Source organism: Lissotriton helveticus, chromosome 4_1 (assembly GCF_964261635.1).
Source record: "Lissotriton helveticus chromosome 4_1, aLisHel1.1, whole genome shotgun sequence".
NCBI lineage: Eukaryota > Metazoa > Chordata > Amphibia > Caudata > Salamandridae > Lissotriton > Lissotriton helveticus.
The window spans coordinates 918657804-918683623 of NC_136063.1; the positions used below are offsets into that span (position 1 = coordinate 918657804).

Below are 25820 nucleotides of genomic sequence, written 5' to 3' on the forward strand. Positions count from 1 at the left end.
TAAAAAAATTGTTAGACAAATCTCAATCATTGTCATAATCATTTGTGAATGATGAAACAATGTGATTGACTTGGTTTTTTTATTTTTTTGGATGGCCTGAAGTCCTAAGTCGTGTTGGATGCTGGTGTAGAGGCTACTTACATCTAGGGAAACTAAGATGTAATTCCTTTCCCAATGTATACCATCGATTACTGTTAAAAAATGTGTTGTTTCACTAAGATAGGAGGATAGTGCCACTACATATGGTCTAAGATGGTAATCAATAAACCTGGAAGTGTTCTCGAGTAGTGACCCAATTGAAGACACTATCTGTCTACCCGGAGGGTTACAAACATCTTTGTGAAGTTTTGAAAGTAAGTATAGAATGGGTATTCTAGGGTGAGCACAATACAGATAATTGTACTCATCCCATTCCATCAACCCTCTCTCTCTCCATTCCACCAATGTCTCTCTATACCCTGTATTGGATTTCAAAACTTCGACCATATCTGATTTGCAGTAACAGTTGGTATCACTGAGTTGCGTCAGACCCTCTGCCAAATATATTTGTTTGTCGAGGACAACAACGTTTCCCCCCCTTATCCGATTGTCGGATTACAATACTTTGTTCCATTTTTAGATTGTCCAAGGGGGTAAGCTGTTCAACTGTTAGATTTTTCTTACTTTAAGGGATTTTATTATATCTAATTTTATGTATATCCTTCAAAACTCCCTTTTCAAAAACGTCAATGGCCTCGCACTGTATATTCGGGAGGAACACAGATTTTGGTTTAAATTTGCTCCCGGGATTACCTCGCAGATCATCAACCCAAGTCTCGCACTCAGGAGTCACATAATTCACAGTAGTCACATCTGCATAGTTACATCATCTGTCATCGTATGTCATTGTATGTAATTCATGTAACAACTCCGTATCAGCCATATCAAGATTACTCATACTGCTAGAATTACTTATGGTCAATTGTCTCTGTGATTTGGTATTAAACCGTTTTTTCAGTTTTAATTTTCTTGAGAACAGAAATAGATCGATTCTAGTTTGGGCATAATTCATATTGGACGAAGTACAAAACGATAAGCCAAGTGCAAGGTTCTCTATTTCTTCTTTGGAAAGAGACCGCTGGGAAAGGTTTACCACCGTCATACTTTCTGTTTCCTGCCCCTTGTTTCCATTCTCACTGAGGCTTTTTCTGTGTTTATTCCTCCTCTTTTTAGCTTGTTGGTTCCTCCTGTTCTTCCTCTGTTTCCTCGTCCCCGTCCTCTCTGTGCCTCACCTTCCAGATGGGACTCTGTCCTGTTTTGACTCATCAATTGAAACTGTATTAAAAAATTATTTGTATTCTTGTGTGAAGATGGGGACTTGGTGAAAAATATATATATATAAATGGTGGAAATTTATAGATGACGTGTGTGCAATATGGAAGGGGACTAAGGAATCAGCTTTGAAATTTGTGGCTGAGATTAATGAAAACTCTTTAAATCTACAATTTACGGCCAATGTAAGCAACCTGGAAGTGGAATTCTTAGATGTAGAAATCTATGTGGAAGCCAATACCATTCACACCAGGTTACACAGAAAGGCTACTGCTGGCAACTCAATATTGCATGCCAGCAGTAGCCATCCCAGACACCTAATCAGGAGCATCCCTTATGGGGAATTTTTAAGAATAAAAAGATTCTGTAGCAAGAAGGAAGATTTGGAAGTATGTTTATCTGAATCGGTAGAAAGATTCAAGACCAGAGGTTATAGTACAGTAGACTTGCAGACTGCCTTAGGTAAAATACGGGACCAGACCCCTCAGTTGGAAACTATAAGTGAGGCCAGTACAGAATTGGATGCCTTGGTAGAAGATACAGGGAATAACAACAGAAAATCAGTAATCAGACTCATTTCTACATATAGTGATCAGGAGAGGCAGGTGAGAAAGATTGTGAACAAGCACTGGCCAATTTTAAAAAACAGACATCACTCTAGCCCCCGAACTTGACACCCATCCAGCCATTATATTTAGAAGAACTCCCTCCATGAGGGATGCTCTGGTTAGAACTAGTCCATAAGTAAGCGAGGCTAGTAACTGGCTGACCAATAGAAAGGGGTTTTACAAATGCAGCTCGTGCAGGGCGTGCAAGTTTGGAGTGAACAAATATGAGTATGTTGATGCCTTCTCCTCCACTCGTCATACAATACAAGGCTTGTATTCATGTAAGACTGACCATGCAGTCTATGTGCTTACTTGTACATGCCAACTAAAATATGTAGACAGCACTAAACTTCTGGTGTTCAACCGTATTTTGCAACATTTGAGGGCGATCGTTAATTCGGAGCCCTCATATCCGGTCGCTCGGCATTTCAACTTAGTGCACCAAAACAATCTCAATGATCTCTGTTACTTCATAATTGATGCAGTCCCCAAATCAATAGGGAGTGGGAACAGAGAAAAAAGACTACGTCAACTTGAGAGATAATATATTGTTCAGTTAGACACAAAAATGCCTAATGGCCTTAATACAGGAGAAGATCTATATAATTTCCTATGAGATAATCGTGTTTGATAATTTTGATATTTCTGATATAATTTTGTATTCTAAATTATGTGTAGGATTTGACTATTTATTGGATTTTAGCCTCACTTTTATCTGGAGTTTTACCGATTTTACTAGTGTTCTGGTTTAATTGGTTTTATCTGGTGTTAGTGTGGTATTGGAGTCTGGTGATGGTGATATTTTGCACTTATTTGGGAATCAAATGATTACTTCCACCTTTTGTCCTTTTTGCATTGAACATTCCACTCAGGTATGCCTTTATGTATAGGCAATACTTATTACATTGCTTTATTATGAATATAAAATATATTTATTACTAATACTGCATCCGTCAGATCAATTTCATTGTTTTTAGATTTTAATCTTATCAAAAATGTACTATGAATTCAATAGTTACATTGATTAGATTTTTTCACTAAGATGGTGTCATTTACTCATTTACACTACACATTAATCATTATTGGTTGACATCAACATCATTGGACAGACTATGTTGCATGATGATTTTGGGCACTTGCTCTATATTGCGTATTTTGCACATTCATGCACTAATATAACAACATAAATATATTTTTTAATAGGAGGATATAAAGACTATAAAGAAGTAGGCATTAATACTTGTTACACTTGCGTTTTATTTAAAATGATGATTTTTTCCAAAAAGAAAGAAATTGTTATATATTTTTGTGTTTACAAGAACGCAAACCTTGTGTGACATATATGTAATTGTATTATGGCTTGTTCTGATACACAAATATTTCTTCTTAAGTCTGTCTTTTACATCTATGATGACCAGAATGGAGGGATATCATGGTGTATTGAGTATAAAAGTCACGCGGGATTTGATGCATGTCATGTGATCAAGACCGGGGTGACCCGGTTGAAACGTGTCATGTTGTGTGGAGAGGAATAAACGCACTTTAAAATCATCAGTTCTGAGTGGTGGTCCGTTCCTGATTGCTGCAGCAACTTGTGGACAGGATTTGTTTATATATATATATATATATATATATATATATATATATATATATATATATATATATTATATATATAAAACACATTTTGTAAAGTACAACAACGCTTGAAAGCCGGAGTTTATTTAATGCATCTTTAATCTACATATACTACCTTCCTTTATGCATCTATATACCTTCTATGAACTTATGGACCTATATATGTATTACTTTTCTTCTAATTCAGCATATCAAATGCACTACCCTACGTTTCACCCTATACCGCTCTCAATATATCCTCTATCTCAACTCTGACATTATCTCAAACCTCTTTCTACTACTCTTTCCAGTGCACTACCCTATTTCTCACCCTCTACCTCTATCAATATTTCCTCCACCTCTACTCTCTCATTCATCCCAAAGCCCTACCACTACTATGATCCCCAAAATAACCCTTTCTAGACTCTTCCCTACACTACCCCTCCTTGCATCATCTTATGCCTCTTTTTCACTATTCCAATCCCCTAAACCAAGCCTTTCTAAACTATTCCTTCTGACTCTTCTCCCTCCACCTCCCTTTTAGACATCCCAAGCCTCCTCTTACTGCTATGAGCTCAAAAACAAACAAACAAAAAAAATCTAAATCCTTCCCTCTTCTATCCCTCCACTATCCTTTTCAATCCAAATAACTGACTAACATATCCACCACTCAAATTACTTTCATATTTCACTATACTAATTCACCACTAATACTTTATGGGTTCCAGAGTAGCGTGCTCCTAACCGAAAAAGCACTTTAACACCCTATTAGGGGTAGCAAGCGGTATATATGTATATATATGCAACCCTTTTTCCCTCTTCTATCCCTCCACTATCCTTCTCTATCCAAATAACTGATTAACAAATCCACCACTCAAATTACTGTCATATCTCACTATTCTAATTCACTACTAATCCTTTATGGGTTCCATACTACTCACCAAGAAAGCGCTTCAACACTCCATCAGGGGTGCAGCACTATATAAATGCAAACCTTTTTCCCCTCTTCTATCCCGCTCTATCCTTCTTTATCCTAATAACTGACTAACACATCTGATCCAGCGGAAAACCAAGGTTGGGGAATTCACTAAACAAAATATTTCAATGGGCCCATATTTGTTAGCCAAATGTTTCATTCAAACTTCCTGGCCACTCCGCTGGGGGTCAAGTTATATATTTTATTTAAGTTGTGATTAGTTAGTTCTCTGTGAACATACTAATTTGAAAATAAAACTCAATACCTAACTAATCTTCACAAATCAACACTCTCTCCTCTGGCCGACGGACCATTAGTTGAGTTAGTTGATGGTGATATTAACAACTATTGAACTAACCCTCAGATCTCAGTGAAATAACCACAGACGCTTGGTAAGATTCATAATATTTATCTAAGATTTTAATCATAAACTTGAATGCTCATTTACAGATTCACAGTGCAAACACCACCATTATTATCATAGGAGAGTAAACAAATCAAAAATGCAAAAGAGTGGATAGATGTAGAGACAACAGGTATGTAGATAAAATACATTTGCAAAGAAATATGCAGATTTGAGACAAGATGATAATTACCTAAAGAAATACTGACCACCACCCTTCTAACCAAAGGACTGGTGGGGGTCCCCTAAATTAGAATCAGGAAAGGACAGATACTTACTGGACTTCTCTATAAACCTGACGCAACGGGGCGCATCCCTCTCTTACACTCTCTCCCTCCTCGATGTTCTTCCGGAAACTTCAGAACGAATCAGGCTGTCATTTGAATCATGAATCATCCCAGTCTGCTCTCTATTATTTTCCTCAAACAGCTCTCGCCTCTCTCTCAGCACTGATGTCTCTCCTGCTAACCTAAGTCACTTCTAGTTTTAGTCTTAATTTCTACATGTCCCCCCCTAAAACGTTGCAAATATTGATGAATTACTGAATATGATTGGACGGGGCCAGGGGAGTTTTCGTCACACCATGCTGACATATTCATTTTTATTAATATTCTTATTGTCATGCAAACCCTCCCCCTTAGCTCATTCATTATTTTACAATTCTCATACATGTGTTGTTGCAATATTTTAAAATTTTATACAAGCCCCATTGACAAAGGATTCTCATCTCTGTTTTGCAATGTCTTCTGTCCTTGCTTTTTGGCAGTCATTCAGCTACTGCGGTCATCGGGTCACATTGCGACTCCACTGAGCATGCGCGGCTCCCATTTCATCCAGCACCATTTTCTCTCGTTCATGCATGATAGCAGGCCCAAATGTGCACTATCAATAAAGGAATCATACACAGATGTTAATTTCTCAAATATATAGTTCTCACTGTTCACCACCCACTTCTACTCTAGCCCGCTCTATTATTATTCTCTTGAGCAAGAGCATTAATAATAGCAGCTTTCCTTTTAGTTCAAAAAAGCATATGCCAGGCATGTGACTCCTCGAGACCACATATTAGCTATTCCTGTGCATGTATGAGAGTTTTCCCTCTCAAGCAGTTAATCACATGATTTTCTACGTAATTCTAATTTGCACATGCGCAAAGCGGTTTTCCGTTTTTAAGTGTTGCGTTGCATTTGATTCCATATTAAGCATGCGTAAAGCTTTGCTCCCATATGTCGATGTCTGGTGCATATTAGTCTCGTCTTATCCAAGCAAGTTTTGTTTTCTTGAACCCTTGATCCATCATATCCACCACTCAGATTACTTTCATCTCTCACTATACTAGTTCATCTCTAATCCTCCAAAGAAGCGTAATACACGCCAATATAGCGCTTCATCACACCATCAGGGCTAGCAAGCGCTATATAAATGCAAACCTTTTTTCCCCTCTTCTATCCCTCCACTAATTTTCTCAATCCAAATAACTAACTAACATATCCACCACTCAAATTACTTTCATATTTCACTATAGTAATTCACCACTAACCCTTTATGGGATCTGGAGTAGCGTGCTACTCGCCGAAAAAGCGATTCAACATCCCATCAAGGGTAGTAAGCACTATATAAATGCAATTACAATACAATACAATAGTCCGATGGCAGATAGGCCCTCTGTTTATTATGCGTATCCTAAATACCACATGCCAGAGATGTGGGCTTCATAAGCCAGGGGTGGCCACAACCACATGCCATGAATAACTATAAATATACCCCCTCCATTCACATGTTTACAAAGCTCAGAAACACACCCATCTCTGACCCACCCCATCTCCTCCTTTGAACCTACTCACCTTTCTGCTGTGGCTGATGTAGTGCTTCTTATTCAATGCTAATTGGATTGGAGCTTCTATTTCTGGCGATATATAAAACCATATGTCAATAAGAAGGCTTTTTACTTGTACTTTTAGGCACCACTTGAGGGCTAAACAATGTACGAGCCAATTCTGCTTTGGAGAGCCCACCTGTGACTATTGTGCTGGCCTTTGTGTTTACCGCTTCGCGTCTCCAGCAAGGGACTCGCCAGCTGCGGGCACAGACGGAGAGGAGCAGAGCAGAATATTTTATTTCATTAAAAGGGGGCAGTGAAATGTCAAAGCCGCATAATGCACAGATTGACAGAGGTGAAATATACCTTGTTGGTCTACATACTCAAAAGATATATCTATTTCTGACCTCTTTCACTTTAAAACCAAGGGGAGATATTTTCTTCATGAAGCATATCTTGAAAAAAATGTGAAATATTGTACCTCAGGTATTTATTTTCAGACATTCTTTTCGTTGTATTGAATTATACGTATTAGATGTTAAAGTGGAAGACCAAGTTTCAACATGATGTGCCCTTCGTTTATTTGAAATGTCTCTTATTATACTGATTGGCTTTCACAGGCAACTTTCCATGGAGTATTGTGAATTTAGAAAATACAACTGCATGGATGGATATATATATATATATATATATATATACACATATTACCGACTGGCGGTCGCCAGTAGGTAGTTATAGTTAGGACCTAGTTTCCATAGGAAATCCGCAACATTCTATTGAGAATAACTTTGGCGCCGGTGGACGAATCTTTGCGAATTTCTCAAAGAAGATGGCCTGCTCCGCTCCGCTCCTTCCTTGAAAGTTTGGGGGGGATTCGTCAAGTGGGGGCTGAGATAAAAGGGGGGTCCCAAAATGTGTTTTCCCCATGTTATTTTCCATAGGACGTTTAGACACGGCTACAGCTCGAACGGCTGAATGGATTTATAAGAAATTTGGTAGAAAGGTAGAGTCCGGCTCGCAGATTACGCTTTTCTTTGAATGGTGTAAATCTGTTCAGTAGTTGCTGAGAAAATTAACTTTGAAAAAATATATATTGGGCTACATTGGGCTATATATATGTTAGAGCCCAAATGTAGCCCAATGTAGCCCAATGTAGCCCAAAGATGGCCACCAGAGACAAAAAAAAACAAATGTAGCCCAAATATCAGCCAGATGTAGCCCAACTATAGCCCAATGGCAGAATGTCCCAGAGTGTTCTAAAGAACAACTAGAGCGCTAACAGTCTTACTTATGACAAAAGTATGGCACACCTGAAGTCATCTTGATTGGAATAAAGTGTTAACACTTAAAACATTTAATTTGCAAAGGAACAAAATGAGGGGGTTCATTTTGCCATAGAAATTATGATTAGTGCTGAAGAAAGAAAAATTAGGGCACATTTTGAGTAACTTCTCAAATCCTCTTATATTTCATAAAAAAAATTCTGATATGCAGTCTCCCAAGATGGCCACCAGAGACAAAAGAGCCCAAATGTAGCCCAAATATCAGCCAGATGTAGCCCAACTATAGCCCAATGACAGTAGTTAGGACCTAGTTTCCATAGGAAATCAGCAACATTCTATTGAGAATAACTTTGGCGCCGGCGGAAGAATCTTTGCGAATTTCTCAAAGAAGATGGCCTGCTCCGCTCCGCTCCTTCCCTGAAAGTTTGGGGGGGATTCGTCAAGTGGGGGCTGAGATAAAAGGGGGGTCCCAAAATGTGTTTTCCCCATGTTATTTTCCATAGAACGTTTAGACACGGCTACAGCTCGAATGGCTGAATGGATTTATAAGAAATTTGGTAGAAAGGTAGAGTCCGGCTCACAGATTACGCTTTTCTTTGAATGGTGTAAATCTGTTCAGTAGTTGCTGAGAAAATTAACTTTGAGAAAATATATATTGGGCTACATTGGGCTATATATATGTTAGAGCCCAAATATAGCCCAATGTAGCCCAAAGATGGCCACCAGAGACAAAAAAAAAACAAATGTAGCCCAAATATCAGCCAGATGTAGCCCAACTATAGCCCAATGACAGAATGTCCCAGAGTGTTCTAAAGAACAACTAGAGCGCTAACAGTCTTACTTATGACAAAAGTATGGCACACCTGAAGTCATCTTGATTGGAATAAAGTGTTAACACTTAAAACATTTAATTTGCAAAGGAACAAAATGAGGGGGTTCATTTTGCCATAGAAATTATGATTAGTGCTGAAGAAAGAAAAATTAGGGCACATTTTGAGTGACTTCTCAAATCCTCTTATATTTCATAAAAAAAAATCTGATATGCAGTCTCCCAAGATGGCCACCAGAGACAAAAGAGCCCAAATGTAGCCCAAATATCAGCCAGATGTAGCCCAACTATAGCCCAATGACAGAATGTCCCACAGTGTTCTAAAGAACAACTAGAACGCTAACAGTCTTACTTATGACAAAAGTATGGCACACCTGAAGTCATCTTGATTGGAATAAAGTGGTAACACTTAATACATTTAATTTGAAAAGGAACAAAATGAGGGGTTTCATTTTGCCATAGAAATTTTATATATGTATATATATATTCACTGAAAAAAACATAGGTTTTAAACACGTTATAGTTAGGAAGTAGCATTTAAAAAACCTATGAAATTCACTGAAAAAAACATAGGTTTTACACACGTTATAGTTAGGAAATAGCATTTACAAAACCTATGAAATTCACTGAAAAAACCATAGGTTTGACACCAGTTATAGTTAGCTGGAAATTTTACTCGCATAAAACCAATGAAATTCCCTCGTTATAGTTAGTTGGACTCACTATAACTTGCTCGTGCAATGCACTGCTGATGACGTCACATATTACATCACTCATGACATGGTCAGTGACATCAGTCATGACATCACTGATGACACCATCCTTGTGACAGAGTGACAGACCTCTTTTCACTGTAATGTAACCCTTGAAACACATATTCAAAAATAGAAACAAAAATTTTCAAAAAAATGGAGATACCCATACCAGTTACAACAACCAATTCAATAATTCCACCATCTATATACACATCCACTCATTGATCAACAGTTCTATATAGTCACTCGTACATATACTCACTCATGATATGTAGTGATACACCTATACATCCTGTTACACACCGACAGTCATCCAAAAGATACTCTCACACATATTCACACATGCAAATAAACTATTGAACATCCATTTATTTGCATATACAGCTATACACACACAACCACCTTACTTCTATGGAAACTTACACATACTTACTCTCTTAAACAATCACTTATAGAAACACATACTTATCTAAACAGGAACTCTTATAATCTCTTTCTCTCACATATACTCACTTATATACATCAATATTCACATATATTAGATTAAAACATATGTAGTTACTGATAAAGACACTAGTGAGACAGTCATTCACTCACTAACACACACATATACACAATCTTCCACCCATACAGTCCTGCATATATGCTGTCTTCAAAACACATACAAAGAGAGAGTCAGTCATTCATGCATCCATGTGTTAAGTAATACCCCCACCAAACCATACAAACACTCATACTGATACTAACAAAAACATCTAATAACCTATATACACACACATGTAGCTACTCACCAACCCATGCAACCACTTATACACAAAGTGAAACACTAATACATATATTTAAATATTTAAACATTACTCTCTAATATATGTATTCACTAAGATACACTTAATAAACCAGTTAACCAATCATTGGTTTTATGCGAGTAAAATTTCCAGCTAACTATAACTGGTGTCAAACCTATGTTTTTTTCAGTGAATATATATGAAAGTAAGTCGTCACCAAGAAAGAGGCTCCTGCCTTTGGAAATGATGAAGAGCAGACCCAGGAATCGGTGCTTAATTAAAGTGCTTTATTTTCAGCCAGCCAGCCGCCATTAACGCGTTTCGCTTCCACTGAAGCTTGATAACATGGAATGTTGCGTTTGGCAAGGACCAGTATTTAAAGTGCTAGTGAAATTAAGACAGAGCTGAACAGGCAACAACATAAAAGAAATACTTTCTTGTAGCTAGAGATGACCTCCATGTTTTTGAGAGATCAATCGGGCTGATACATAAATATTAAATAAATATAAATAAGTTATTTAAAATTCATGATTACATTTAAATTTCATAAAAATCACGTAGTTTCTTAAAAAAACGGAAAATATATAAAATCCGCATATGCAAAGTTTGTTCAAATAGTAGAGCCCTAAACAGTATAGAATCGCTGCCTAATACATGGTATACTGTTTATAAATAGCTACTTAAATTGAATTTTCCAAAAATACATCAGTCCTGTTTGATGATATTGCCCTAGTGGGCTGAGACCAACTCTGACAGTCTCACAGCTCTGTCGAAAAGCCATTTCTCTGTCTTACTGGTCCCTGGGAGTCAAAAATGTGCAAAATGAATCAACAAAGTGCCTGTGCAAATGTGTGACAATTAAAATAAACCATCAAGGTAACCCCCACCATTAAAACAACCTGAGTTGGACTAAAGCCTAAAACTATCCTAACCTTCTGCAATTAACATAAATTGATACAATAAATCATGTTTCTACACAGTTATTTACTGAAGCCCCTCAATAAAATCAAATCAAGATTGATATTAGATAAAACCTCAGAAAGCAGGCCCCTCAAAGACAAATGTACAGGTCCTCACTCGCATTCAGCCCATTCGGATTTTTACTGTCCAGTTCTAGTATGTACCGTGTTTCGATAAGACGAAGCCTCGCTTCTCTGTCACCACCTCGTTTTAAAGGTCAGACTGTATCAATTACATAGTACTGGAGATGGACTAGATTCGCTTCGTGAGTTGATTCAAAGTGTCTAGCCACCGGATAGGCTTGATCTTTGCCTATTATTGCCCTTATGTGCTGGAGTATCTGTTTGTGGGCGGGCAGCCTAGTGCTTTCCACATACCTCAACCCACACGGACTTGCATATAAACCGCGAAATCTGTTTTACATGTGAGTCTTTTGGTGATTTCCAGCGGATATTATTTAAAAGGGCTCATGTAACTGATTTTGTTGCATCCATACCGACAGGCCTAACACTGAGTAAACTTTTTAAAACCTTTGCTGAGGGCCATCCATGTGCTAGAAATCTGAGGTTCTAAAGTGTTCTTGACTAATGCTTTGGCCATAGATGGACATCTCCTGAAAGTAAGCAACGGTTTGTCTGGAACCCTCTGACCTATGATTGGATCACCTTTAATGAGATTTCAATTTCGATAAAAAATTCTCCTAATGTCAGAGTGTTGCCTACTGTAGGACAAAATCATGCGGGATTGTATACCCCCATCCTGTATGGCATTGGGTTTGTCCTGAGATTTAGATGGGGCATTTGTTGAGTCAGAGTAATGGCAGACTCAATAGTGTAATTAGAGTAGCCCCTTGCCAAAAATCTGTCTGCTGGTTTCCTGCGCAGCCGCACATTCAGCCTCCGAACTGCATATCCGTCTAATGCGCAGCATCTCCCCGTAGGGGATGCTGCGGATAAGATGGTGCGGATGATGACTTGCTGCATGCAGAATCATGTTGCCTGCCGTAGGTTTTCTGTAAAGTTTAGTGGCTAAGGTGTTATTGTCCACATAAACTTGCATGTCTAGAAAACAGATGGAGGTAGCATGAATGTTGGATGTGAATTCTAGATTCAAGCTATTATCATTGAGTTCCCTGACAAATTCCTTGGCTGCTGCCTCCGTACCTCACCAGACAAAAAACAAATCGTATATATAACGGAGGTACAGCATGATGTTCTGCTCCATAGTGCCTCTGAGTTGCTGCGATAGGACCTGTTCCTCCCACAGTCCCATCTGTAAACATGCGTAACTGAGGGAGAAACAGGCCCCCATCGCAACTCCACTAGTCTGTTGGAAAATCTAGTTATTGAAAAGAAAAAAGTTCTGTTCCAAGCACATTTTTATCATAGACAGTAACATCTTATTGTGAGCAGCTAAGTGCATTGTTCGTCTGTCAAGGAAATGTTCAACAGCTTTCAGCCCATCATGATGTCTAATAGAAGCAAAAAAGGGCCGACACATCCAAATATATATATGTGTATGTATATGTGTATATATATATATATATATATATATATATATTTTTTATTATTTTTTTTCACTGGAAAAAACATAGGTTTCAGGGGCGTTATAGTTAATTGGACATTTCACTCGTACAAACCATTGACATTCCCCCGTTATAGTTAGTTCAGCTAACTATAACTCGCGGGCCTGCAAAGCACTGCTGATGATGTCACATATTACATCACTCATGACATGGTAAGTGACATCACTGATGACATCTCAAATGAGAGGGGGGAGCAACAGAACACAAAATGGCCTAATCAATGGACATTTTTCTTTCAAGTTCTAATTTAGTCTCACTGACTTGGCTGCCTCTGTCCAAAGCAGACAGATTTGCCCATATGGCTGCAACTTTGGCTTTCGGCGAATCTCAACAAGAGTTCACCAAAGCTAACAAGCATTTGCAATGCAATAGGTCTCGCTTTTTCCAAAGTTTAAGCTATGGGCATTGTTAATGACAATGCCTTTTTTATCTGTTTTGAAAACCAACATATAAATAAATGGCATTATCATTTACAATGCCAATAGCTCAAACTCTTGGAAATGCTATTGCATTGGGTGAAGTATTGGGTGAAGTATACTCTTTACTTGCATTCAAAATAGCTTTCAATAGGCACTCTTAGTTCTTGAACGCCAGCATGAGAAAGTAAACGTATTTAAGTACCATTCCCACCAACAATGTAAAAATATTCACATTTGATCAAAAAAACAAATAAAAACTCAACCCTCAACTGGTTCCAGGAACATGGGACTGAACACAGGTCATCGCTGGAGTCGATGCCCTGCCACCAAGGCCCTCTACACCCTGCTAATGGTGTTAGGGTGCAGGGTGCGAATGTAATCTCTGAGGAATGGGGGCTATTGGATCGGCCCTCCTATTGTTCCCCTCTCATCCGCCCTGTCCACACACACCCCCTCCGGACAGGCTGCCAGGCAGGGACAGGTGCTGGGGGTCCGCGCAGGAGCCGCAGCGGAGTTCGCAGTCAGACCGGGCAGCTGCTACTGGACCGAGTGGGGGCGTCTCCCTGGACTTGGACACCCCGCTTCTTACCAAGGTAGGACATGCGTACCCCGATCCTTGCATGTGCGCCACCAACTCCTGTGCAGGCTGCGCGCGTACCCCGGTCTCCTAGTGTGCCAGCCCTATAGATGGTGTGTGTGCGCTTCGAAGCCTTGTAGAGGCAGTGTGAGCTGCATGGAGTCCGATCTCAGAGTCTGCCAGCCCTATAGATGGTGTGTGTGGTATGAAGCCCTACAGAGGCTGTGTGCGCTGCAGTGACCCCGATCTCCTTGTGTGCTATCCCAATAGGGGTTGTCCGCTACGAAGCCCTGTAGAAGCTGCGTGCGCCACCAGGCACCCTTATCATCCTCTAGAGCTGCGCACCCCGGTCCCCGTGTGTTCCTTCTCTACAAGAGCTGTTCGTCCGAACCCCAGTGCAGGCTGCTGAACCTCCAGGCACTAGATCTCTAAATGTACCTTCCATACAGGAGCCTTGCACCCCAACCCCTATATAGGCTGCGTGAGCTACCCGGCACCCGAACACCGAGTGATCCCACAGGGCGCGCGTACCCTGATCTCCTAGTGTGCCAGCACTATAGATGGTGTGTGTGCTCTTCGAAGCCCTGTAGAGGCGGTGTGAGCTGCAGGGAGTCCGATCTCAGCGTCTTGCAGCCCTGTAGATGGTGTGTGTGGTACGAAACCCTACAGAGGCTGTGTGCGCTGCAGGGACACCGATCTCCTTGTGTGCTATCCCAATACGCGTTGTGCACTACAAAGCCCTGTAGAGGCTGCGTGCGCCACCAGGCACCCTTATCATCTGCTAGAGCTGCGCACCCTGGAACCCGCGTGTTCCTTCCCTACAGGAGCTGTTCGCCTGAACCCCATTGCAGGCTGCTGAACCTCCAGGCACCAGATCTCTAAATGTACTGTCCCTACAGGAGCCTTGAACCCCAACCCCTATATAGGTTGCGTGACCTACCCGGCATCCGAACACCGAGGAGCTGTGAACCCCGAAGCGCTGTAGAGGCTGCGCAAGTCTGCATTCTCCCCTGTCTCCAAGTGTGTTATCCCCACAGGAGTGGTGCCCCGCAAACCCTGCACAGCTTGTAGACCCTTCCCTGCACCCCGATTCTCTCCTGTACCAACCCCAGCAGTAGATGTGCGCCCCGATCTCAAAGCGCCCTGACTGCCAGGCAGATGTCACACAGTACAAACCTCACCTCTTCTGAGCCGTCCCGGAGGGAAGGATACCTGAGCAGTGGAAGGGAGAGGAATGGAGCGTTGGGCTTCATGAGAAAAGTGGAGCGTGAAATATAGCCCCGGGGGTGGCGGTCCCCGGGGCTGGGGGGGCCCTTTGGGCCTCCCACCCAATTCTTACATTGCCCCTGGGATTTGGCCCAACCGGGGGCGGAATATTAACGAAGCACGGGCTGTATATTAACGAAGCGCTGGAACCCGCGCTTTTTTTTTTATCAACAGGATCCGTGCACCCTGCGGGGTTTTGCCGATTAAAAAAAAAAAAAAAAAAAAAAATTAAAAATGTGGGAGGGCCCAGGGGGTCCTTGTGGGACCCCCTAAGCAGGCCTAGGGGGGTTTTCTACACTGCCCCCTTTTTGCGTTTTGAGTTTTACGCATTTGTTTTACTGTTTTCTTGTGCCTCGGTTCTACCGAGTCACAAGATGGCTGCCAACTCTTCCTGGTTGGGAGTGTTGACAGCCAATTAGCATACAGCTGGTCATTGGGAGGGTGCGCGGATCCTGCGTGGCCAAAGATATATATGTGTTTTTACTTTTGATTTTCACAGCAACTACTGAACCGATTTACACCGTTTAACAAAAAGCACCTTTCTGAACCAAGGGCTACCTCTTTGCCAAATTTGGGGTAATTCCGTTCAGCAGTTCGGGCTGTAGTCGCGGCTAAAGTTTCCTATGGAAAATTGCATGGGTAAAAAACGTTTTGGGACACCCCTTGTTTCTCGGCCCCCGCTTGTCGAATCACCCCAAAACTTTCCGGATAAGAGCAGACCAGAGCGGGCCATAAGATTTGAAAATCTCACGAAGATTCGTCGACCGGCGCCAAAGTTATTGCAAATGGAATGTTGCGGATATCCTATGGAAAATAGGTCCTAACTAGAACTACCTACTGGCGATCGCCAGTAGGATATATAATATAATATATATATATATATACATATATATATATATATATATATATATATATATCTTCCAATATCAGGTGTTCCATTCTGGCTGTCACTTACTGTGCTGCTTTTTAAAATGTCTTCTGTCCAGGAACACTAACTGTAAGCTTAAGAAGTGGTAAGTCCCCTTAAATAGGAGTCAGTCCAGTATTCACATATGGAATAAGCCTACTTGCCGTTTGTCTTCTGATCATATGCCACACAGGATGCTAGGTCTCTCACTGTCTCGGTCTCTTCTGTATTCATAGATTTAAAAAAAAATAATAATTATATACGCATGCTCTAGGAGGCGACCGGTCATGACATTGAACAGTCTGATCTTGCAGGTATTTTTAAGTCTGACACTAGCCAAGATCTTTTAATTTTACTAAAATTATATTTATAATATACTTACTTAAAGGGGTTCAGCCAGCTCTCTACATCTGTTAGTCTGTTGTTGTGTATTTTACATTTTGCTTCCACCCACTCCAGCATACATCATGGAGCATTGGGTCATCCTACTGAAGCTACTGGTTAATTTCACTTTGAGTGACTTCGTTTTGCTCTCTCACAGTGAGCGCTTCCGCACTCAAGGTAGTCTCTTTAATGCCAGTGTTTTTGTTTTTACTTTATAATTACTTTAGTGTTGGTTTTGTGTGTAGAGCCTGATGTGATAGCAGGACACTTTTGATTTAATCAAGGCACATTCCAGCCTTTTCAGTTACTTTCTCCTGCCAACTGGGTTGTTAATTGCTTTTGGAGAGCCTTTTATCTGACTACTGCTATTTCAAAGATGAACAGACTGTGTCCATTTGAAAGTGTTCTGTAGTTAACCAGGCTGCCTTGACTTGCCTTTCTTTCCCTTTCCCTTCCTGTTCCCTCCCCTTCTGCTGCCCTTCTCTTCCGCTGCACTTCCCCTGCCTTAACCTCTGTCCAGGAGCTAGCAGTCCTTGCCAGACCAATTGGCTTTTTTAGGTCTGTGTTAGCCAAGACCTCTTGTGTTTACTACAGTTATGTATATAACATAGACTAACTTCACTTTGAGCTACAGCATGCTGCCCTTCTACAAGGAGAACATCAACACAGAAAGTAGTCACTTCTCTGCCAGGGAGTACTATGATAATGTGAGGTGTATTGAGAACAAAAGCATTGTTGCCTTCAGCCTGTGTTATATTTTACATTGTGAGGGCCTTGCAGCTTCCCAAACAGTAAAGGTTTGCAAAAACCATGACAAAGCAAACATGGCTGGCCAATGACCCACTTTTCAGTGTCCATAACCGAGTGAAAGGAAATTGTTTCATTGATACCATCACACATGAGCAGGTCTTGTTTCACATCTTTCCTTTTGCATTCCTTTGATATTGTGCAGAATGTGGTGCACTGTGCCTTCCAAAATTCATCACGTGTCATCTGCACAAACGTAGCCGCCTCCTTCTGCAGATAAAGTTGCCTCATTGTATAGAACCCATAGTTGTTTCATGGGTTGCATACAGATATCTTCTGTTGGAAGAACCTGTGCCAGCTGTTCCTAAAGCCGAACTAGAGGAAAGGTTACCCCTGCCCTACTTCTGTTCAGTAGTGCCTTCTTCAAGGCTTGCAAACATGCTAAGTTGTTTGAATATCCAGAATGAAAGCCAACTTTTTAGGCATCTGAAGGTAGCTGTCTATGTGTTTGTTAGGGATATGAAGGTGGAGTCCATCTGCTATGTAAATTAGCTGAACATTGTGCTGAAGTGCTCAGCACTTTTTCTCAAGGAAGCCAAGGCACTGAAATGGTATCTTTATGCGTTTTGTGATTCTTCAGAACTGATATTAAACGTGAAACTAGTATAGGAATATACAGACTATTACTATACTGCAGACTTGTTGAGATAGGTAAGTAACTTAATTTTCCCTGTAGGGCACATTTCCCTCTGCATTCAGCTGCTTTCTTGCCAGAGCAGAATATTAATTTACTGTGGAGGACTCTTTTATCTCATGTCTGTTTTTTTTTTATTTTAGCTCCATAAGAAGTAATAACCATAGACTAATCTGGAACACGTGTGAGCTTTTACAGGATGTTATCATGCAAGATTTTCCTGCTGAAATCTTCCTCCAGAGGCCAAAAATTGTCCAGGTTAGACACTGATGGTTATGTATTGTGTTACAGAATATTCATACCTTTCCTTCGTTTGTCCTGTTTCCTACATAGATGTTGTATTCTTAATCAATTATTTTTAATTCTTTGTACTTTTGTTAGCTTCCCTCTAAATGCATTGTCTCCCTTGCCAGGGAAGATATGGTTTTTAGCTGGTCTCGACTACTAACCACTCACTTGGCAGTCTTGCTTAGTGTAAAACATTTTACCCCTTGTCATATTAAAAATGTCAACCAACTTTGAATTGAGCTGCTACACTCTTCAGAGATAAGATAGTTCACCTTATCAGTTATCTCTCACTGTAAGCAAGTCCAATTATAACATTTACGTTTGTATATGTAGTAGTTTGCATGTAGTTTAATAAAATGGGTACACCTCCTTGAGAGTGGGGATAAAGGGTGGAGGAACTTGTTTTCTACATATACTTTCGTTTGGCTTCCTATGATAAAGAATTAAAACTTCTAATTTCCAGCTACCTTCTGCATCATGACCCTGCAAAATGGAGAAATGCATATCAATTCAGTTACTTTATTCGGATAAAAACATATCCATAAATGAGCAATTCACACAACAGCACATAAAATACACAAATTCATGATAACAATATAAAACAGATTTGATAAAACATTATTCGTAAAGTGCACATCATATTGCAGGCACACACAACAATTCCATTCCTATATGCAGCATAAAAGTGACAGATGTAATACACAAGTTCATGATAATCATAATGACAATATAAAAAAAGATTCAATCGAACATTATTCATAAAGTGCACATCGTGTTGCGGGCAAGCACAGCGGTTTTCAAGAAAGTGCTGACTCGAAAAACCAGCTCATCATCTTCCAAATTGAGGATATTCCTAAATGCAGCTTCAAGGTGAACGGGCAAATTATTTTCAAAATACGGTAAAAATAACCATGGGCATACTTTATTCAAAAACTTGCAAACAAATAAAAAATGTAATGTAGTTTGCCCCCTCTGGCCATCACTCAGGCATGGCAGGGACTCTAAATTGGCCTGAAAACCAAGAGGAAAACAAAGTATAAATGTCACTGTGCCAGCCCTTAGGCGGATAAGGAGTCCCCTCTCCCAGTGACCTATAGGTTTTGCGAGATAACTAACCGGCTGATAATAAGTGTTCTCAATAGACATAAAAGTGACTACAGTTGGTTTCCTGCACTCCCTGTCGAGTCTTGCCTTACTATAACACATATATAGTGCAGAGAAATGCATATGGCAGAGTAGGTATTTAATAGGCACACTAGTTAGGAGCCTACGTTCCTAAACATGTAAAAGCATGGTCCCTGTCTTTCACTTTTATTTGTTGACCACCAACACCATTTGTGCCTTTTACTTCTAATACAAGCCACTCTCACCTGTTGATGGCCATTTCTATCTGTTTATCAGTTAGATTCTATTCTGAAAACAGAGACGTACTGTTTATAAAATGCCGAACACAAAGCCAACATGCAAAGTTTGTAGCGTCCAGCTCAATAACATAATAGAAAGTAACTGTGATTGGCCGTGTTGGTAATATGGCTAAATCCTGTTCCAATATGTCAATAGCAGAAGATACAATGTTGCCCAATGAATATACTCTGGAGGTCAAAGTTGTTAACTCATTATCCACCACAGCTAAAGCTTTTTCCAAGTTTATACGGTCTATTTCCCGTATTCTCTCTGGGACATCTTGTTGGGAAATCTTCCAGAATTCATTATAGGTAGCATAAACGCCTGCATATATGAAACATTTTTGACGTTGTTTCCTAGGTCCTAGTAAAAAGTCCCTAAGATCCATGTCTTGTGAGAGTAAAGATAAGTGTTGTTTGACTACTGCAAGTGTTGAGGTTTTTAGCCATTCTAGGCACAACTTCCCAACACTATAGGATGTCACTACCCCTGGATGTTTTCTCTGTACATAAGGTGGATCTGGCCTATGCATACTGAGTCCCTTGATGATGTGTAGGATCCGTTCAGGACTTGTGTTCGTGTCTACGGGCCAAACCACCCATTCCTTCCAATTTGGGTCTGTTCTATAGTACTTTAGTACGTCAGCAATTGTTGCCCCTTCCTTTTGAAGAAGAATTCTGCCACCCCTTTGATGGTGTAGGACACTTTGGAGTGTTCAGGTCCTTTACCTTGGCTGTTCCAAGACAGGATGTCTGTTGCACAGTATAACAGTATAATTTAAAAAGATCATCTGCTGTGGAATGAGACATGCTCTAAATAGTGCCTCTGTACCCTGTATTTGCCAGTTCCTTCAACCCAAAATCGATTTTGAGTCAATTTTGTCTTACCATAGGTTGAAACACTGTTCAGACAATCGGGCCAAAAAGGAAGCAGAGTTATCTGTTTAGTGATTGTCAACATAATTTTCAGTGCTGCTTTTGGTACAACCTTATAATAAAATGAGGCTGGGTCTGTGGTGTTAAACACTGAAAAGTATGCAAATTTCTGTGCAAACATTTGTGAACTACTTTTTGGTGGTGTTGGGCAATGTTCCCACTAATGGTACTCAAATACACTCCTAGGTGAAATGGATTTGTGCAGGAAATGATGACCAAAATGTTGGTAACAGTACAATTTGTCATAGTCTGAACCCTCTAACATTTCATTATTTGAAAATGCAGCAGTTTTCTCTAAATCAGACAACATGTTATTTACTGTTTCAGTGTCCCAATCATCAGAAAATGTACTGGAGGTAATGAAATCACTTAATGAGATTTTAAATACATGATTAATTTTTAAAAGTTCGGTCGGGCCGAAAATGTTGAAGTCAACCTTGTCCCATACTATACCATAGTGTATAGGAACAGCTGTAATGTTCACTGATGACAAGTCTCTTTGTTCACAATGTGGTGATGGATGTTGCTTCAGTAGGATGTTGGCCTTTTGAGCTGTGGAACCTTGTTGAAGAAAGTGACCATTGATCAGCATACTAAAAGTCAATACTAAGCCTAGCCAGAAAAGAAAACACAATATCCCAGTAATTACCCAGAGTTCAATCCAATGTGATACCAGGTATGTCTTTTGAAGTGCTTATTGTCTGATTTTAAAATTAAATCGTTGCTGCTAGTTTTAAACTTGTTTTAGTCTTTGGGAAAGTGTTGCTATTTCATACATTTTTATAAAAACGATGGCTTACCTGCACTTCGACTCACACATACACTTGCCACTAAACTCCGGGTTGAGCAGTGGGTTTTCTTTAAGGCTCTCACACTTGTTCATGGCGCCCTCTATAAGACAGGGCCTCATTATCTTAGGAGATGTTTTTCATTCTACGTACTGCCTCGACAGCTGCGATCTACAGGCCAATGCCTTGCTGTTGTTCTTAGGTACCGCCTAATTGGATTAGGCGGCAGCTCCCTGTTGGTTAAAGCGGCCATGGCTCGGAATGCCTTGCCTTTTGGACTTCGGAATATTGAGAGCTTTACGCTGTTTAAAAAACAGCTAAACATTCTGCTATTTAAGTAATCATTCATTAGGCCATCCTTCCTCTCCTTTTTCACCATGTGGCATCCACGCCGGGACATTTCCGAGTAGCTGTGCACGTTATAAATGGAGGCTAACATAACATAACAAGAAAGAGAACAAAGTTCTTTAATTCTTGCTTGAATGGTGTTTTGGCTGGCCTCGTTTCCGGCTTACTTGGATCCAGAGAAAACGTATCAAACTTAATGAAATATCCGGAAGCTGTTAGATCAATTGTTGAAATTGCATTGGGATTGGTTGAAATGTTATTTTCCTTTTGACGAGGTATGTTGATGTAGACGTCCGTATTCGGTCTAATTGCAACTTGTGAATTATTCTGATTTTCATTTTGAATCTGAATGTCACGTTCACTGTCAACAAGTTCCATAGCATTGTTTCTTAGTCCTTCATTCCATACAGGTGGCTCTTCAAACGTGATGAGTCTTTCTGTTTGAACTTCTTGGATTGAGGCTAGAGGAGTGCGTCTGCTACAGCGGAGTCCAGTAGGCCTACTGTTTAGTATCTGCCACATAGTGTGGTTTGACTAACTCGATTGAGACAAATCTTTTCTCCTTTTTTCGGGCAAGCGGCAGGAGCAGCACAGTTTTTTTACTGTGTACTGCAAGGACTGGTACAGGTTTTCTGTAAAAAAGGTCAAAATTCCTTTTTGTCCTCAATTTTTTCACTGATCAGATCCCCGACTTTTGGAATCCAGACAGGTCTTGACGTGACTACCTTGACTTCCTCAGTGACGGTCTGCTTTAGATGGACATTGCTTTGTTTTGTCCTGAATTCATTTAGATCCTGTAAAACAGCGAAACAATCATGGATATCAAATGTTTTTTTATTCGCCACTGCGCCTTCGCAATCAAGATCAGGTACCCACATTTGTGTCCCAAAGAGGACCTCATTTGGTGTGACACCCCCTAGAGAGCTTCTTGGCTGGTTGTTTAATGCCCGCTGTATCGCATAACGGTGCGTGACCCAACTACCGCCCTTGCCAATACCCTAGCTGTTAATTGCTTTACGTCACGTTTTTTCTCTCTCCACAACCAAATTTTCCTCGGGATGGTACGGAGATGAGAACCGCAATGCTACGCCCATTCCTTCCATGGCCTCTTTGTAAGCCCGAGAGCTAAATGCAGGGCAGCGGTCAGAGTGTAACGTGCTAACTGCGTATGTACAGATAAAGACTTGCAAATCTTTTATAACAGTTTGAGCGTCAGCAGAACGCTGAGGCCATACCCATAGGAATCTCGAGCGGGAATCCCCTGCTACCATGATATATCTGTAAGCCCCGTCCGTTTGTAAGGGGCCGCAGTGGTCCAAGTACGCACATGCGAGAGGTTTGTCTGAGTTCAGTAATGCGTCTGTGCTGGGCGTGCAACGGTGGAGCCTTTCATCTGCTGACAGATGTCGCATTTCAAGACATAGTCTTTAGTTTGCTTAGTTAACCCTGGCCACCAATAGCGTCACACACGTACTCCTCACCACTCTCTTAATAATTAGCAAGGCAGTATCTGACTGTCTGTCACTCAACCCACACTCTTCTGGGCGGTCTCCACACTCACATACCAGGACTTCAACCTTGGGGGAACCCCTCTTCCTGCACCTCTCATCTAGAGTCAGTAGAGTGTCCCTCTCACCACTAGGACCATGAACCCCTGCGTCAGTTTCCCCATTCTCTGCAGGGACACTGCGCACTACTGGAGCTACCTCATGTCCTTGAACCTCCTGGTGTATGTTAACTCCCTCCTTCAAGTCAGGCGCCACATCTCTGGGTGTATGTACTCCTACCTCAGCACTAGACCAATTTTTCTGCCTCCATCTGAGCTGGATTCCACCTCCAACTCAGCAAAGCTCACTTCCTGAGCTACACATATTTCTTTTTTCTGGGCTGAGACACTCATGGCCTCAAGCCTCTCGAGCTCCAATTCAATCTCCCTCATTCTCAACTCATGCTCAAACTGCATCCTCTTTTCCTCTGGGGCCAATTACCTAGTTTGAAAGTCCAATTCTAACTGTCCACTCAACTTTAGCTTGGTTAGCTCCATCTCATGCATCCTACTCTTCTCCCTGTCCTCCAGCTCTTTTGGGGACAGGCCCTTGGCAGAAACACTGCTACCTGCTGGGGAAGGTCCTCTCCTCCCCCAGGACCCAATGGCCCTTCCAGCTGCTCCTCTGCATTTTCAGCCCCTTCCTCATTCTCAGGAGTATTCCTTGCTTCGACCCAGGCACTCAGCGCCTTTTGGAACTCCTCCTTCTTGGAGAGACGGGTCATAGCAACTTTAAATCACCAGCAGAAGTGCTTCAGCTGTTTCACACTGTAGCATTTTAGTTTCACTTCTTCCCAATCAAAACTAACAGATGCCATGGATGCTGCTTTATCCATGGTGGTTAAACTTGACAGTTCTTGGCAAAAGTAGAAAATCCCAGGAAAAAATAACCTACCAAATGTGGGTGGTCGCGTTTGGTCTGCACTCACTAGTAGTGTTCACCAATCACTGTATATGAGTCACAAATGCAAGTCCAGAATTCTCACCTTTGACCATCAATGTTAGATTTGGGGGTCTCTAGTTGGCAGAGGTAGGTACCTTTGACCAAATAGGGACCCTTGCGTCTAGTTAGGGTAAGAGGGTACACTCCTAAAATAACCCCTGCTCACTCCCTTGGTAGCTTGGCACGAGCAGATAGGCTTATGTCAGAGGCAGTGTGTAAAGCATTTGTGAACTCATACTGTAACCCAGTGACAACACTACAGATGGACACCACACAAGTTGTAGTAAAAAAATAAGTATTTTTTATATAGACTTAACACAAGACCACAAATGACAAAAGTCCACAATAATGTTAGAAATAGCTTTGTTCTCTTTAGATGTAAAATGCGACACTTTAAGTTCAATGTACCTTTGGATGCGTAACGCTATACAACGAAAGTGTTACAGGGAAGGTGGTGCGTCGGTTCCTTACACGCAAGAGCGGTGATGCGTCGGTTCCCTATTGCTGCGTAGGGGATGGTGATGCGTCGGTTCTTCTCTGCATGTGGATGTGATGCGTCGGTTTCTTACTGAGCTTCTGTGGCAATGTGGCCCGCAACGCCGTGATGCGATGAAGATCCGGTGCAATGAAACAAAATGCCTTCTTCTTCTTGAGGCCATGTCGATGCGTGCACGACCGACGGCTGTGCGGCGACTCAACGATTCTTCTGTGCCGCGACTGGCCCTGCGACACGCTTCTCTGGCGATGCGACGGCGTCTGCTGGGATGGTGACACAGTGCTCTGGTGATGCGAGGCGCTTCGGCTGATGAGATGGCACGCTTCTCTGGTGATGCGACGGCGTCTGCTGCTACGGTGACACTCTTCTCTGGTGATGCGACTACAACGGCTGCGTCGGCGACACGCTTCTTCGTCTTGAGTCACGCTTCCAGCTCCCAGCAACACGCAGTCTCTCAGAAGGTCCAGCTCAACAGCAGGGACTTCAATTCCCAGCAAGGGAAGGCAAGGGAGCTGGTTGGTGAAGTCTGTTGTCCCTGAGACTTCAGTAGGAGGCAAGCTCTATCTCAAGCCCTTGGAGATCCTTTACAAGTTGATTTGAAAGTAGCACAACGTCCTTTATCCTTTCTTTGGCAGTCAGGCAACTACTGCAGGCCAATCCCCCAAACAGCACTCAACTTAGAGATAGTCTCCTCCTCAGTTTCTCTGGTTGCTCTCCTCAGTAAAGGTTCTTCTTGTTTCCCAAAAGTGATCTAATATTCTGGGGTCTGGGTCTCCATATTCATACTAGCAAATCATTTGTCTCTGGAAGTAGAGAGTGTCTGTGCCTAGTCCAAACCAGTTCTGTGCAGCCCTGGGGCACTTTGTTGACAAGACTCCTTCTTTCCTTTGAGAGTGTGGGCCAGGGACATCAGACGCACCACGGGAGGTGGAGCCAGCATTGTTGAAGGCATGCACAGCCCTATTCAGGTCCCAGCTGCAACTCCTCCCACCATCTACATGCAGATATCTCTATTCAGCCATGTGCTGACTCATCCTGTCTCCTGGCATCCCTCAGCCCCTGTCACTCAAACTCAAGACAAGGAATACACAACCTAGCAGAGGCAGGCTTGGATAGCTAGGCAAGAAAATACCTACTTTCTAAAAGTGGT

General features: G+C 41.4%; 1 protein-coding gene across 3 annotated transcripts in view; it reads left to right on the forward strand.

Annotated features, from left to right (window-relative positions):
- Window positions 1-25820, forward strand: part of RTTN (rotatin) — an 891871-nt gene that overhangs the window by 174283 nt on the left and 691768 nt on the right. For all 3 annotated transcript variants that reach the window (XM_078687523.1, XM_078687524.1, XM_078687525.1), the window contains one exon: window positions 18066-18180. In XM_078687523.1, the coding sequence (XP_078543649.1) occupies window positions 18066-18180 (115 nt within the window). The remainder of the gene's footprint in view (window positions 1-18065; window positions 18181-25820) is intronic.